Genomic DNA, 14,311 nt, shown 5'->3' with positions numbered 1-14,311 from the left:
TTGATCATTCTGCAACTGCTACATATTGTGGAATAACATCAATTATGTCTGAAAAGTGCTCATGTTAAATTTACAATATGATACGGGTGAATTATATAAGCCTGTTTAAAATAGCCGGTGAAAGGGCAGCTTTCAGCTAGGCAATCTCTTATCGACGATATACAGTGCATCCGGAAAGTATTCACAGTGCTTCACTTTTTCCACATTTTGGAAAAATGTGGCAGGCTTTGAATACTTATGTACATGTGATTTCTTAGTTTTTTTTTTTAAAATAAATTTGCTAAAATTTCAAAACTTCTTTCATGTTGTCATTATGGGGTGTTGTGCATAGAATTTTTAGGAAACAAATGAATTTATTCCATTTTGGAATAAGGCTGTAACATAACAAAATGTGGGAAAAGTGAAGTGCTGTGAATACTTTCCGGATGCACTGTAGCCTACCTACCATCAGTTTCCAAGTCACTATTGACCCTTGGCATTTCATAGAAAACGAAACGACGTGTCCAATCTTTTCATCAGCTTTCGTGGACGCAGAACAACCGCGAATCAGGATATAAAGGTAAAAACCGGAAGCATGGTGGCCATTTAAAATATACCATCTGCGGTGTAGGGGAAATGTACGTATCCCCTCCCCTTTTGCTTCTCAGGTGTTTTATAGACGACTGCTGTTGAAAAGTAGCCTGAACCTGACGTCCATAACGCCTGTTGGTATCTGGTGAGTGCATAATGACGCGGTACATATTTCTGAGAAATGACTACTAGTTTCAAAAATTTTAATTCCAATGAGTGCTTTCTTTGTTCTTTTATTTTTTTAAACCTGTATATACCATATAATTCGGAATTAATGCTTTTCATAGGGCGATAAAAATACGTAGCTAATTACCGGATTAAATTTATTAAAAAAAGGTTAATAAACTGCTGCAACGTTCATAAAAAATAAGAAGAAACATTTTCTTAGAACATAATGAGATTATTACCTCAGGAAGTATGGGCATCATTAATAATTAAGTAGTATTTTCAGTGTTCTTTCTTAAACAATGTAGCCTACAATAAAATCGAAGGAAATGCAGTTTCCGTATGTGGTTTATTGGTTATAGCTACGCGTCAAACATTTTAATTGATAAGGACTGTCTACGTTCCATGGAAACATACAGTTGTACTCTTATATTTTTACTTTTCTGTTTTAGGCCCGCGTTGCAATAGTTTAACTGATGGATTTTTGTTGCATTATTTCTTCCATATATTGTATGTCGCTTGCTACCAATGACTTGAATATTGAAATTAAACCAGGGTTGAAATGTGTTATTTATATTATATTTCATTGGATTTCTAACAATGCTCTTATATGTCTTTACACCCGGATAGCTTTTTGTTTTCTTTTACTCTCTGCTTGTGTCATGGCAATGAATAAAAGTGATGAGATTCCGTTCTGTTGTAAATACAAAGTGTTACTGTATCTCTGAACCGTGGTTTGATAATATATAAACGTTCAATTTACTACTTCAAAAACACTACGAGGTCCACAAAACTCGTATACCATGCACAATTCACACATCCCTTTATGATGATTCCGAGCGTAACCTATCCAGGATTCAAAGGCATATTTGGTTGGCTGCAATTTCAGCTGCCAAACAAAACAATTCCCAGCATTCCCTCTCCTGGGTCATACTTACCTAGAGACTAGAATGGGACTGTCAACAGCGCGTATCCACAGCAACCGAGTAGGGAAAAATGGAGGCATGTTGTGTGGCCGCTGAGATGATTGGTGAACCGTTGCATTAGCTAACAGTATATATAAAATGTATTTATTTTCTCAAACACTATTTACAGGTAATGTGTGCCATATGCTAGTAGGATGGGGAGGGGGTAGAACTGAGGGGGATGTTTGTCAAAATCAGTTGTATTTAGTATCCTATAATTTCTTTGAAAACAAATATTTAATCACAAAAACCACTACCTATAAACGGCATTAGCATTATACCCTATGTTCTCCCCGTGTTCGCGTCGGTTTCCACACGCACCCAAAGACATGCGTGTCATGTTAGGTATACTCCTGCCTGTGCCTTTGACCAAAGCCAGGGAATGTATTTCCGTATCGTTCATCATTTGTGGTTACCTTGACCAAGGCACTGGCCTCAGAGCTGGAGTTGGTCCCCAGGCCCTGCACTGTTTCCCTGACTTTGTGCAAGTGTACCTAGAAGAATTGATGCTGGTTTGAAGGCGAAGGGTCGTCACACCAAATATTGATTTGATTTAGATTTTTCTTCTGTTCACTCACTTTGCATTTTGTTAATTGATAAAAAAATAAACTATTAACTTTTCTATTTTTAAAGCATTCTTACTTTACAGCATTTTTTCACACCTGCCTAAAACTTTTGCACAGTACTGTATATATATATGATGTATAAGAGCAGTTAAAAATGTTTAATCAGTATATTACCCAGTTGGAATTAATAAATGTTTAGTATCGTCATCAAATTACATTGTATACAGATTATATATGAAATTTAACGGTGATACATTTTTTAACAAATTAACCAAAAGCTAATATGATTTTCTTCTGCCTGCATATGCTTCCGTATCTTGTAAAATATGAATTTATCAGTCACGTAGAAGAAGAAAAAACTTTCATTGAAATTGTTGAGGAAAGGACCACTCATATTACACACATCATAATACATCAGCGAGGTGCTTTGTCTAAAACAAAGCAGCAAGCTCTCGGATATACAGTATGTACTCTGTGTTTTACGTCAGAACTATACTGGTGGCACATTCAATATTGTCCCAGCCATATTCTTTTTGTTCCTGCTTAATCAGCTCTTTAAAAAAACATAACATAAGGCCAAGCAATACGGCTTTATCTGACTGCTGGCAGCAAACAGACACAAGCATGCATCTGATTGCTTAAAAGCTATTTCCCATAGTCTTTCGAAGTAATTTTTTGGTTCAATTTTGATTAATTGCCATTAAAATGAATTGAATCCCATTTCATTTTCTGTCGAGTTACATTTTCAGATTTTCAGATTTATGTATTCTTTTTCAGATTCAGTGTTCATCTTTATTTCCGGGATATATTTTCCAGCCATGCCTTTTTAAGAAATATCACATATTAATTTGTCCCAGACAGTGGAGGTTTTTTTCAGACATTGAGTCTCTGAATAGGAACTCAGTCATATCCTCAAATACAAAATGAATAAATTGTGAAGTGATTTATGGTCCACTTCATCTACACATGTGTCTATATAACAAAAAAAGTAAGATATCAATCATTACTATGCCAGTATGCCGAACAATGCTTTCACATGTGCTGTACTAGCGACATTAGCAACATTAGCTGAAGCGGTAAGAGCAGTCATCTGGCAGTCGGAGGGTTGCCAGTTCAATTCCAGCCCTGTATAAATGCTGTATAAATTCCAACCATTTACCATTTAAAAACTGAACCTCATAGTATGAGGATGACCCAGTCTGTGGCTTCCCAGTCAGTGGGATGCAGAGGTTGTTGGTAAATGGACTGCATTTACAGTATGCAACACCTTTATACAAGGCTGCCATGTAATATACCAATCTGCTCATTGGGAGCAATTGGGGGTTAGGGACACTTGGACACACCCGGGGTGGGGGATCGAACCGGCAACCTTACGACGACAACCCTCCAAACAACTGCTCTTATAATGTCATCCCAGTCATTGTTGAAGGTTCTGATGTGGGTCTTGGTGTTTGATTTGGACAGAGCCTACAGGCCATGAACACAAAGCTGCAGGAGAAGCGTGATGCTTCTCTGGCCTGGTTCTCCCAGTTCCAGCTTGGCTGTGTTTCCCAAAACGGAGTCATTCCAGAGTGGTTCCACGGCATCATTTCCAGGAAGTAAGGAGTTTCACTGTCTTATGTGTACGGGTTACGAATTCACATCAGGGTGAAAGATTCAAAGAATCCTAATTTATTCCTATATCATTCATCATTTGTGGTTACCCATAAAACTTTTACATTTTAGGTTTATACCCTGCTGAAAAGAAACAGCTCAAGTTAGGCTTTGAAACAGCTGGTACCTGGTAGCTGGTTTCCCAGCTCGACATGGTTTAGCTGGTTGACCAGTTAAGACCAGCTCCCAGCACCCAGATGCATGCTGGTTGCCCAGCTCATACCCAGGTAGACCAGCTTATGACCATCTTGACCAGCTGAATTTTGGAACTGGTCAAGCTGGCATAGCTGGATTCTACAGCAGGGTAGAAGAGGTGCTACTGTACAAATCATAATTGCCTTCTAATCAGATAGCATAAATGGCTGCATCACCTCCCATTGCCTTTTCCTGTTATCTCTGGAGTTTAATTTAGCTTGACAGTGTTTGTTTAAAGAAATATCTGGAACTGTTGCTTAATAGCTTGTGTGCAAGACGCTGATAACTTCACATCACATGGATACCTCATAGGATCCTCATTTATTCCTATCGTTCGATCGACCGTTCGTCATTTGTGGTTTCCCATAAGACCTGTACTTGTTTAGGTCTGCAGAGGAGATGTTACAGTCCAAACCTGCAGGCTACTTCCTGATTCGCGTCGGCGAGAGCAGAATAGGTTTCACCCTATCATATCGGTGAGTCGCACATCGAAGAAGGTGAATGAAATGTAATACGTAACCAATGCTGTGCTTAGTCCAAGGTGTTAAGTTTCATATCTCTGCATTAGAGAGATCATTTTTCACTAAACCCTCTCATCTTCCCTCGCTACCTTTCTCTCTCTGTCGTAGGAGTGAGGATTGCTGCCGTCACTTCATGATCAATGTGCTAAATAATGGGCAGTACACTATTGTAGGGGAGGACACCTGTCACCGGTCACTGCAGGACCTCGTAGCCTTTCACCGACGTGTTCCCATCCTACCGTTCAATAGCCTGCTGACTGTTGCCTGTGGCAAGGTATGATGTTGTCCTTACACCAGAGGTCCTCACTCCTGGTCCTGAAGACCCGCAGGGTGTGCTGGGGTCCACACTCCTGGTCCTGGAGACCCGCAGGGTGTGCTAGTTTTTGTTTCCTCCTTCATATGAGCAACCGATTCAGACCCAAGAAACAAGGTGAGGTGAGTTAACTGTGTAATCAATAATTAATCTGCTCTAATCGATCAATTAAGTGCTGAGTAACAACAAAAGCCAGCACACCCTACGGCTTTTGAGGACCGGGAGTGAGGACCACTGCCTTACGCCAACACAGGAGAGCATGTGTGGCTCCTTCCTGCATACTCCACTGAGGTTCATTGTGGATAATCACTGGGCTGTGAGAAACAACCAATTATTTTCTGTGCTTTTTTTCCCTTCCCAGGCCTCCAAAGACAAGACCGATTATGTGGAGTTGTTTTTTCCCCAAAGGAACGCTCCCACACCTGATGCGTTCTCAAACGAAGTTCTCCACTCCAGCAATACTGGTCAGCTTCAGCCGTCCCCTAGCACACCACGCAGCCCCCCACAGCTTCCTCCTAGGACGGTCTGTGGAGACGCATCTCGGGGTGTAGCGAGCACTGCTGTTCCCATCCAGTTTAACCCTCCAGGGCTGTACCCCGCTCAGGATACTGAAGTAGCCAAACTCACCCTGCAGAGTCCAGTCACAGTAAGACATTATTTTATGTATATGCTTTCATGTTTATATGCATTTTGTGTTGTAGTGCAACCATAGTAAAATATTGCTTTAATCGTCCCAAGTTGTAATTTTGTATTTGTATTCTTCCAATCTGTTGTAATAATGCAGCAATTTACTTTGAGATATAGCTAATACAGCAGAAATACCTGGAAAATTACCTTTATAATTTAGTGAACAAATTTTTTTATATACTGTTTGCACTGTTTATAGTTTGATATGTTCAGCAAAACACAACATGTCTCTGATGTGCTACAGGCAAACTGTGTTCCACCAGTTCCAATGCCCAGAAAACTGCGCCCCACCAACAGTGTCCTGCTGGAGCAGGCCCCGGAGCTACCCTCCAGAACCTTCCTTCTGCACAGAACCGAGCAGACGGACAGCGGACCCCACCAGCTCTCGCCATCGAGCCCGGCTTCTGGCGAAGTGCATCCCGGCCTCGGCTGCAGGCCTCCTCCTGCCGAGCAACCCAGGAGCCGGGGCGTGAAATCCGTTGTGGCCAACTTGATGCAGTTTAAGAAGAAGTCGCTGAAGCAGGAGAGAGGCCCGGAGGAGCATATCTACACTGAGCCCGCAGAGCCAGAGCTTCCGTTCGCACCTTCGGACAGCCGGCTGGGGACGGAGCCTGCGTGTGAACCCCTGTACCAGGAGATACTGGAGGAGAGAGGGTTCACTGAGCCCGACTCCGGCCGTGTACACAACGCCGGCGTCCCGGCCGTCTTAACAGACGGGATACCGGTGGAGTACCTAAAGCCTCCTCCGTTTGCTCCGGGTTACTGACGCATTTCACAGAAGCAGCTCACTGGACTTGGAGAAAGGGATTCTGGGTCTGGGTCAGGAAACTAGTGCTGTGCTATAGGGAACTTACTCAGGTCGAATGGGAGGCTGACTATGCACTGACGAGCATTTCGGATTAAAGTTTCACATAACGCTTTGTAATGTATGAGAATTAAAATAATTGCCTTCATAAATACAGACAGAGGGTGACCACCTGTAATCAAGTTTTCATTCATTGGTGAATATATCCAGGAATAAGGGTTGAGCAAAGATTATTTTAATTTAATACCTAAATAGTGGTTGCTATTTTTATTGTAACACACAATACTTGAAAGGCACCACTGCAATTTACAAGTTATTCCTCCCTAGTTATTTCCTCAGCTAAAATAAGATATTAAGATAATATTTATTCCTTCAAGCTATTTTTATTACAGAAATCATTATTACAGAAAATTAACAGTACCATAATGAATATATCTGTCCATATCATGAAAGAGAGTTCCTAACTAAATCTTTTCTCAAGACTGCAACAGACATTTCTTATCATTATATGTAATTATGTTATTTTTAGTGAATAAAAAAAAAGTAATCTCTGTGATTAGCATACACGTTTAAAACATATTTCTGTCCACAGTTTCAATATGTGAGCAAGACTAAAAAGTATACTTGTTTTTTGTGTGTGAAAATGTACTGATTTTCATACAAAACACCATCTGCTGTTTAGCTCATATTACATACATCCTTTAAGCCACCGGTGCAGTTTTTCCTAGATATCGTGAATGTGCTTACCATTGCATTTTTCTATGTTTTCTACCCTTAAGCAACACTTTTGTTTATATTTGACAATGTTTTTCCTTTCATCACTGTGGGATTGGCTGGCTTATACTTCATTACCTGTGGGGTTACATTACAAACACCGTCTCAATAGTCATTAGCTTGAATTACCTGTTTGACAGGAAATAAAGAAACTCTGCCTGTAAAATATTGGTGAGCATGTTAGCATTCCAGTGCTAGTGCTGTTATAAATAACAACTGACAATGTCTGTCAGGTACAATAAATTAGATAACTGGCTTCTTATGCATGCCATGGTAATTGAAATGATGGTAGTCACAAATTCTTAGGATACAAGTGTAAGTCTTCTGAAATGGGAAAATGTTGCCTTGCATGACCTGGAGACAGCCTGGAGGAGAACAATTTTTTGAGTTTGAGGCCTACACAACGTCGCTCAAAAAGCTAAGGTGTGTTTGTGTGTGTGTGCGTGTGTGTGTGTGTGTGTGTGTGTGTGTGTGTGTTTGTGTGTGTGTGTGTGTGTGTGTTTGTGTGTGTGTGTGTGTGTGTGTGTGTGTGTGTGTGTTTCTGTGTGTGTGTGTGTGTGTGTGTGTTTGTGTGTGTGTGTGTGTTTGTGTGTGTGTGCGTGCGTGTATGCATGACCTCTTTTATTTGAGCTTCAAAATAAACATACAGTATCAGGACCAAGTTCCGTGTCTGTTGGTCTGCCATGTCTTTGTGGTTCTATGCCCTGAACTCCAAATAATATTATCTTCAGGTAAAGAGTTTTGTTCGGTCTAGTTTAGTGAAACCTTCTTGGCTTCAGGCAAAAAACTCTTGGCTCATCCCAGTGCCATTCTGAATTTATCCATCTTCATCTTCCTTCTGTATATCCGCTCAGTGAGTTCTGCTGCTGTTCTGTGTGGCAAAGGCTCCTTATATCCTTATGTGGAAGGTGCTGCAAAACAGGCAAGATTTATGAGTCACAATTAGCAGATAACAAAATACTGATTATGATCAGTCTCTTAGCCATTCGAGCCAGTGGATGTACAGTACAGTATGTGCCCCAGGAACTTTCATGACTTATGATTGTAATCTTTTGTAAGCCAGTAGGTGTATTTAATTCAGAGGAGCAGTTTCTGACACCTAATAGAGCTGCTGCTTCTGACCCAAATGTGTTAGCAGTTGTGCTATTGGTAGTGGAAGTGTTAGTGGTTGTAGTTCTGGTACCGGCAGTGTTACCAGTTGTGCTACTGGTAGCAGCAGTGTTAGCAGTTGTGCTACTGGTAGTCGCAGTGTTAGCAGTTGTGCTACTGGTAGTCACACTGTCAGCAGTTGTGCTACTGGTAGCAGCAGTGTTAGCAGTTGTGGTAGGGCTGCTGCTAGTGGCAATGTTAGTGGTTGTGGTACAGTGAGTGATAGTCTGTTGCATGATTACAGAGATCAGAGAAGGATGCAGTGGCCCTGCTAGATGACCATGCAGATAGCATGGTGCTGGGGAGAACCTGAGGAAATCTGGGGCGCGGACAATCATGTGCTGGAAGTCCTCCATCGACAGCCGCCCGTCATTGTCCAGGTCAGCCTCGTCTATCACCTTCTCGCACACCAACCGCGACTCATCTTCCGACAACTCATTCCGCGTCAGTTTGTTCAGCGTCTTCTCCAGGTCCGACTTGCAGATGAAGTCATCGTTGTTGAAGTCTGAATGACAGGCAAAAATGGAGACGGGCAGAAAGTTGGTCTGTAGCCTCTGAGAAAAGATACAAGTTTATTCATTTGTAAGTTAATTAAAGTGCAATTTTTTATATCACAGACACCATAGAGGCAGAAAGAATCCATTATCAGCTATATCAGTAATTACTCTATCAGTCTCTACAAATATTTTGGTTTTGGTTTTTTCTATTTTCTTCTTGTTACTGACTTGCTAAAGCTACTGACTGAAGTTCGAGAGGCAGTTTTAATTCATGGTTGCTGAAAGCCGATCACTCTCAGTGAGCATCAGCTGTGAAGATTGCCCTGCTTCACTTGTCTCTGGGGACTGGCCTGAGGTGACAACCAGATGCTTATTTTACTCTCAGGTTTGATCTTACTTCTTTCAACCATGTGAAGAATTAGGCAAATTCACTGAACTAGGAGGCGGTTTGTAAGCTAAGCTCGCATTGCCACGCTTGCCTTCTCTTTTAACAGGCGTTAATAATACATGAAAACTTTCCTTGACCCATGACCACAGCTCTGTTCTGTAAAACAACCTGATCCGTCAGCGTGTTTTAATTAGAGAACTTTGGCACACTGACACAAATTATGCTTTCTTGTGCAGCCTAATGGCGCTCATGAATTATTCCTCAATGTTTTTCTAACATTTCTGTCTTCTCAAACTGTTTCAGGTCAAAGTCTCGAGTATGTTGGTTCAACTGGGCCCTTGCTGAAGTCAGAACACCAGGTGACCCAAGATTTATGCGGTCCCTTCCCAAGAACATGGAGGGTTTTTAAATAATCAAACATGGCATATTGTATGAAGCAGCCCTTGCCTGGTATAGCCAGGGAAGCCCAATAGTTGGCATAGCTCCACATGTAAAGGATCAGCAATATTAGTTGTTACAACCGTGTTTTAATAATACCAGAGGCACCTGGGTTCCTTTAAGACATGATGTTATGTATTTACGTATGAGCTTGCAGTGAGTCAGATTGCAAAGATTGTAATTCCACAGAATTCAGTTCCTACCTTTTTCACAAGGAAATGATTAATCATCATGATTAATCTCGTGAGACAGGCCATTTTATTTTACTGTATTAATTTTCCACTGTATTTTTTATTCTACACTCTCAGAAATAGTGACTACGGAGGTACGTTTCTGTTCTTCAAGGATCAAATTTCCCACACATACCCTAATAATGTAAATGTACTCTTTGGGTACAAATACCCAGCAAAAAAGGTACAAATGAATTCTATAATGCTGGCTATGGGTACAGTTTTATACACCTATAGAGTACCTCCCCAGCAGAAAGCATATGTACCTTTTAAGGCATTTTTTGTGCCTTTATTTCTGAGAGCATATGACATTGGTACCATAAAATACTGATGCCGGTGTAGTCTGCACTAAATCAACTTCATCAGCACTGACCATAAATCTTAAAGGCATAATAGGCTTTCAGATCTCGAGGTGCCATTTCACTCAAGACGGAAAACATGTCCAAGAAGTCATCCAGTGTCATGTTCCCCTCTCCATCTTCTGAGAATACCTCAGCTATCCTCTGGCGGAAAGGGTTTTCCTGCGAAGCACAAGCACGCAGAAAATGCACAGACCATTCATGCCGTAATAATCGCATTAGAATTTTCAACTTGAAACATTGGCTAATCATTATTCCCCATCTCACACCCAAAATTCACTTTATGATGCTTATGATTATGGCGCGACATTGGCTCAAGCCCTGAGCAAGACACCTAACCCCCAATTGCTCCAGCCTGAGCTGATTGGTGCCTTGCATGGCAGCCAGTTGCAGTTGGTGTACGAGTGTGAGTGTGAATGGGTGAATGAGAGGCGTCAATTGTAAAGCACTTTGGATAAAAGCGCTATACAAATGCAGTCCATTTTACCATGCATCTTAACATTTCTGCTTTTAGTTAATAACGTTGCCTGTCGATGCTAGCGAGATGCTTAAATGCGGTCGTTAACATGTCTGTCATTAATGCAGTTTGCCCGCTGGAACTGAGTGCTAAGTGCCACATAATAGACCTTGTTTCAAAGAGCGTAAGCTCTGGACCTTTCGCATGTTCCTCAGGTTCGCAGATATCAAGTGGTGCATAAACTCTCCGAGGCTCAATTAGCCAGCGGTGAATTATTGATGGGGGGCATGGGAGTGAACAGCTTGGTGTCTTCGGTGCGGGTATACCTTTAGCTCCGGCATGCTGCCAATCAGCTCGTATGGTACCTTAACATCTGGCTTACTGGTGTAGTCAAGGGGGATTAGCTGAGGTGCCAAGTCTCGGTATCGGTGGAACAGTCTACAAGGGAAAATGTCAACTCTTACACTAGAAGCATGGGTGAGGCTTTCTGTTAAAAATGCAAATATACCGTATGCAACATAATGTTTACTCAGCATAGTCAAATACAAATACAGTATAAATCAGTATGAGCTTGAATCAATGGAGGCCTTTCTTTTGCACGATACACTTAATATTTCATTGAACGGGCAACTTCCAGGTTAGGTTGTTCCAAATTATATTGAGAATCATGACTCCAGACATGTTAAGGACATAGGCTCCTTAAGCTGTTGTCAAAATTATGTCCTTATACACTATATAGTGCTTCTCTTTTTCGTCTTCAGTTCCTAGTAAATTTCATGGAGTTTGTTTACCGTTGCAGAATGCAGAGTGACCTTTACAGAAAGTGTGTTTATCATTCGGCAGCTTTCTTCTGCAAATTGTTCCTACAATTCAATGTCTGCACATCAGAACAGAAGTTCCATTGTTTACTGACAGCCTCCATTGTCAAATGTAAACTTCCTGTCCAAAAACTTCCCCACGTTGTTTCACTCTTAGTCAAACATAAGCTAATTCAAACACTCTTAGTCAAACATAAGCTAATGATCATCATCATGATATGTGATGATAACACTTCTGATTAAGATGATTGATTTGCTCACCTTATGATTTCTTTCCTGGTGAAAAATGTGCAGTCCTACAAATATAAACACAAACATATAACAGCTGATGTATTGTGACAGGCTACCAAAAGTCAATACTTTGCTACTGTTTACAGTAGAACACCACAGCTCCATTGATTGTTCACTTGTCACGATTAAGAATTAATGTCTTTTGAAAATGCTGATGCTGAATCAGGTATAAAGCTCAAGATAATCTATTGTTGTGAACTGTCCAAGACGTGGGTTTGCTAATTCACACTACACATACAGGAAAAAAATATTACATATCCTTTCTAGGGCTTCTTTTGATAGTAAAGCACAATTCACTATGCAATCCAATATGTCCCGTATGTACTAATAATTAGACATGAACAACCTTAAAAACACTATAAGAGAAGTCTATATAATAACGATAAAAGCTCCTGTAACCAATAACACCACTATCAGCATTCAGATTTATATGTGCACAGCCCCAAATGCCTTTGGTTTTTAAATAAACTGGACCATTTGATTTGTTTATTTGTTTTGTTTTTTTCCATGGACAATTTACAAAAAAAATTCATCCCAATTAATGAGAGGAGATGCTTTACACCAGATTTTAGCACATTTCCAACTGCAGTCCCAGGGCAGGTTGATATAAAAAAATTACAAATACAAATGACAAATGTTAAAGTGCAATGACAAATTCGGTATAATAAAATCACAGGATCACATTCACACCCACATTCCCAAGCCTGAACAACAGCGTACGGCATACCCCCAGACTAGCCTCCCCTAACCGCGCATGCAGACAAAAGGACACGCGTGCACACTTTCTTGGAGGAAATTCATATCAAATAGGCGTATGGTTTCTGATCATCTTCTCCTCATTCACAATACTTTGTCCTCTTTGCACAAACTACTTCATAATATTTTTAACTTGTTTTAACTCTTGGGAATTGCGTATGCAAAGCTTCTGGGGGTTTTTTTTTCTACCACAAATAAATGTAACTTTTGAGATAGTTCAGACGGATTATTCTAGATTCATCAAGGCCCGTTCTAAGTATCACAGCCACTCATGCCACCAGTAACCATAAATGGCCAGCATGAGTAGTGGCATTACACTAACAGTATTTAGAGTGCCTCAGTTAACGGATATGAAATTGAAGTCACACAGACCTACAGTACAGTACAGTACAGTACACAGGCAAATTTAGTAGCCGGAAAGGAAGAACGGTACAGACCTGGTAGGCATCCAACTGCTGTGCTGTGAAGATGGTCTGCTTGTTCCCCATTGTCAAATTTGCATGTTTCACCTCCGAGTCATCGCCGCACTCAGTGCTTAGAGCCTTTTAGGGGACCTGGGGATATTTTAGATATGAAAATGCCGGAACAAAAGAGGGCCGACAAACAGAGGATCGGGTGTCGGCAACCCATGGCCTCTTTCATTCCCTATTATAATGGAGGCATTTCATCGTTTTGCCTGATCTGAATGGCAGCCTCTTTTCAAGGCACACAAGGGCTGTCACCCGGCATCATTCAGCGGTATCAACACCTGAACGGCGCTCTATGGGCACTGCCTACACTGCTCTGAGCCAGACTCATGTTACAGCTGGTGTATGGAAATTATGTACACGACTTACAGTACAGTATGTGTGGGAATTTTGCATCAACAGGATTAATTCGTCGTTCACGTACAGCTAGATCAGACTATGATCAAATATGTAAAGACCAAAGTTTCAACACTACTATTATTGTGTATTTTTTCTGTGCAATATTATTCAGCAAAATATGCACACACATTCATATGAATGAATTGAGTATGTAAGAGCAAAATCAATTATTTTTCCCAGCAAACACTGATAACTGATAGTTTCAGTTGAGCTTTCCTCTGCTTTTTAAATATAAAAAGCAGCAAGCAACAGTCATAGGGTTCCAAGCTCACCTCACAAAAACTTGATAGAAAAAAAACCCATTATGGAACAGGAAAGATAAATAGGCAAAGGTTTCAGAAGAATTGGACAAGCAGTTATGGCCCGTCTTAGGCCACAACCTTTTTTATATGTTTATGAATCAAGGACATCAGCTTTCCTTTCCCCAGAAACTTTGGCAAGATATCATAGTTAGCGAAACAATTGAATTTCCATGTGCAAGATCGTAAAGTCATCCTAACTGCACTGGCAGGTTCTTACAGTTGATTACTCATGTGAACTTATCTTTGGTTTTAATGGCCAGTTCCTCACAAGGCCACTCCCTAGTTGAGTGTGTTACGAGGGTGGAGGGGGTTTGTAAGGGTGTGTGGCATGAAAAGGCTTCACCAGGCTTCACCAAGCTATGGTGAAGCCTAAGAAATCATATTTTTTACTTTACTTTATTAGGGCCTTTCATCAGTCAATTTAAAAATGGCTTGACAGACATCAACTTGAGAGTCCAGACAGCATACGCATTAAACCCATTTTATCCTTTTTTTTTCCGTTTTGAGTTTGGAAGGGGATTATTGGGCTATATCTTTTGACCAATC

General features: G+C 40.8%; 2 protein-coding genes across 3 annotated transcripts; one reads left to right on the top strand and one right to left on the bottom strand.

Annotated features, from left to right (window-relative positions):
* Positions 1-411: 411 nt before the first annotated feature.
* Positions 412-7,380, top strand: hsh2d (hematopoietic SH2 domain containing). The gene is made up of 6 exons (XM_061240200.1): positions 412-715; positions 3,731-3,864; positions 4,501-4,590; positions 4,744-4,909; positions 5,310-5,594; positions 5,880-7,380. Exons 2-6 carry the CDS (start codon positions 3,743-3,745, stop codon positions 6,399-6,401), a joined length of 1,185 nt encoding a protein of 394 aa, XP_061096184.1. The 5' UTR covers positions 412-715; positions 3,731-3,742; the 3' UTR covers positions 6,402-7,380.
* Positions 7,381-8,103: 723 nt separating this feature from the next.
* cib3 (calcium and integrin binding family member 3) lies at positions 8,104-13,132 on the bottom strand. 2 transcript variants are annotated; one of them, XM_061240636.1, is made up of 6 exons: positions 13,035-13,132; positions 11,812-11,846; positions 11,059-11,170; positions 10,290-10,437; positions 8,673-8,868; positions 8,104-8,125 (listed from the first exon to the last, which is right to left on the bottom strand). In XM_061240636.1, exons 1-6 carry the CDS (start codon positions 13,083-13,085, stop codon positions 8,104-8,106), a joined length of 564 nt encoding a protein of 187 aa, XP_061096620.1. In that variant the 5' UTR covers positions 13,086-13,132. The 2 variants fall into 2 exon arrangements, with proteins under 2 accessions (XP_061096620.1, XP_061096621.1); XM_061240637.1 differs by lacking the exons at positions 11,059-11,170; positions 11,812-11,846 and having other exon boundaries at positions 13,035-13,085.
* Between the last annotated feature and the right edge of the window lie 1,179 nt (positions 13,133-14,311).

The sequence above is a fragment of the Conger conger genome, chromosome 4 (assembly GCF_963514075.1).
Source record: "Conger conger chromosome 4, fConCon1.1, whole genome shotgun sequence".
In the NCBI taxonomy this organism is placed as follows: Eukaryota; Metazoa; Chordata; class Actinopteri; order Anguilliformes; family Congridae; genus Conger; species Conger conger.
The sequence above is the reverse complement of the archived record's forward strand: the minus strand, read 5'-3'. Positions and strand labels throughout refer to the sequence as shown.

What these genes read in the sequence shown, in the direction of transcription:
- hsh2d (XM_061240200.1), top strand. Translation starts at nt 3,743, where the DNA reads ATGAACACAAAGCTGCAGGAGAAGCGTGATGCTTCTCTGGCCTGGTTC. An exon ending in GGTTTCACCCTATCATATCG is followed by an intron (nt 4,591 to 4,743) that starts GTGAGTCGCACA and finishes TCTCTGTCGTAG; the next exon opens with GAGTGAGGATTGCTGCCGTC. An exon ending in CCCTGCAGAGTCCAGTCACA is followed by an intron (nt 5,595 to 5,879) that starts GTAAGACATTAT and finishes GATGTGCTACAG; the next exon opens with GCAAACTGTGTTCCACCAGT.
- cib3 (XM_061240636.1), bottom strand. Translation starts at nt 13,085, where the DNA reads ATGGGGAACAAGCAGACCATCTTCACAGCACAGCAGTTGGATGCCTAC. An exon ending in GCAGCATGCCGGAGCTAAAG is followed by an intron (nt 10,438 to 11,058) that starts GTATACCCGCAC and finishes TGTGCTTCGCAG; the next exon opens with GAAAACCCTTTCCGCCAGAG. An exon ending in TTATGCCTTTAAGATTTATG is followed by an intron (nt 8,869 to 10,289) that starts GTCAGTGCTGAT and finishes CCTGTCATTCAG; the next exon opens with ACTTCAACAACGATGACTTC.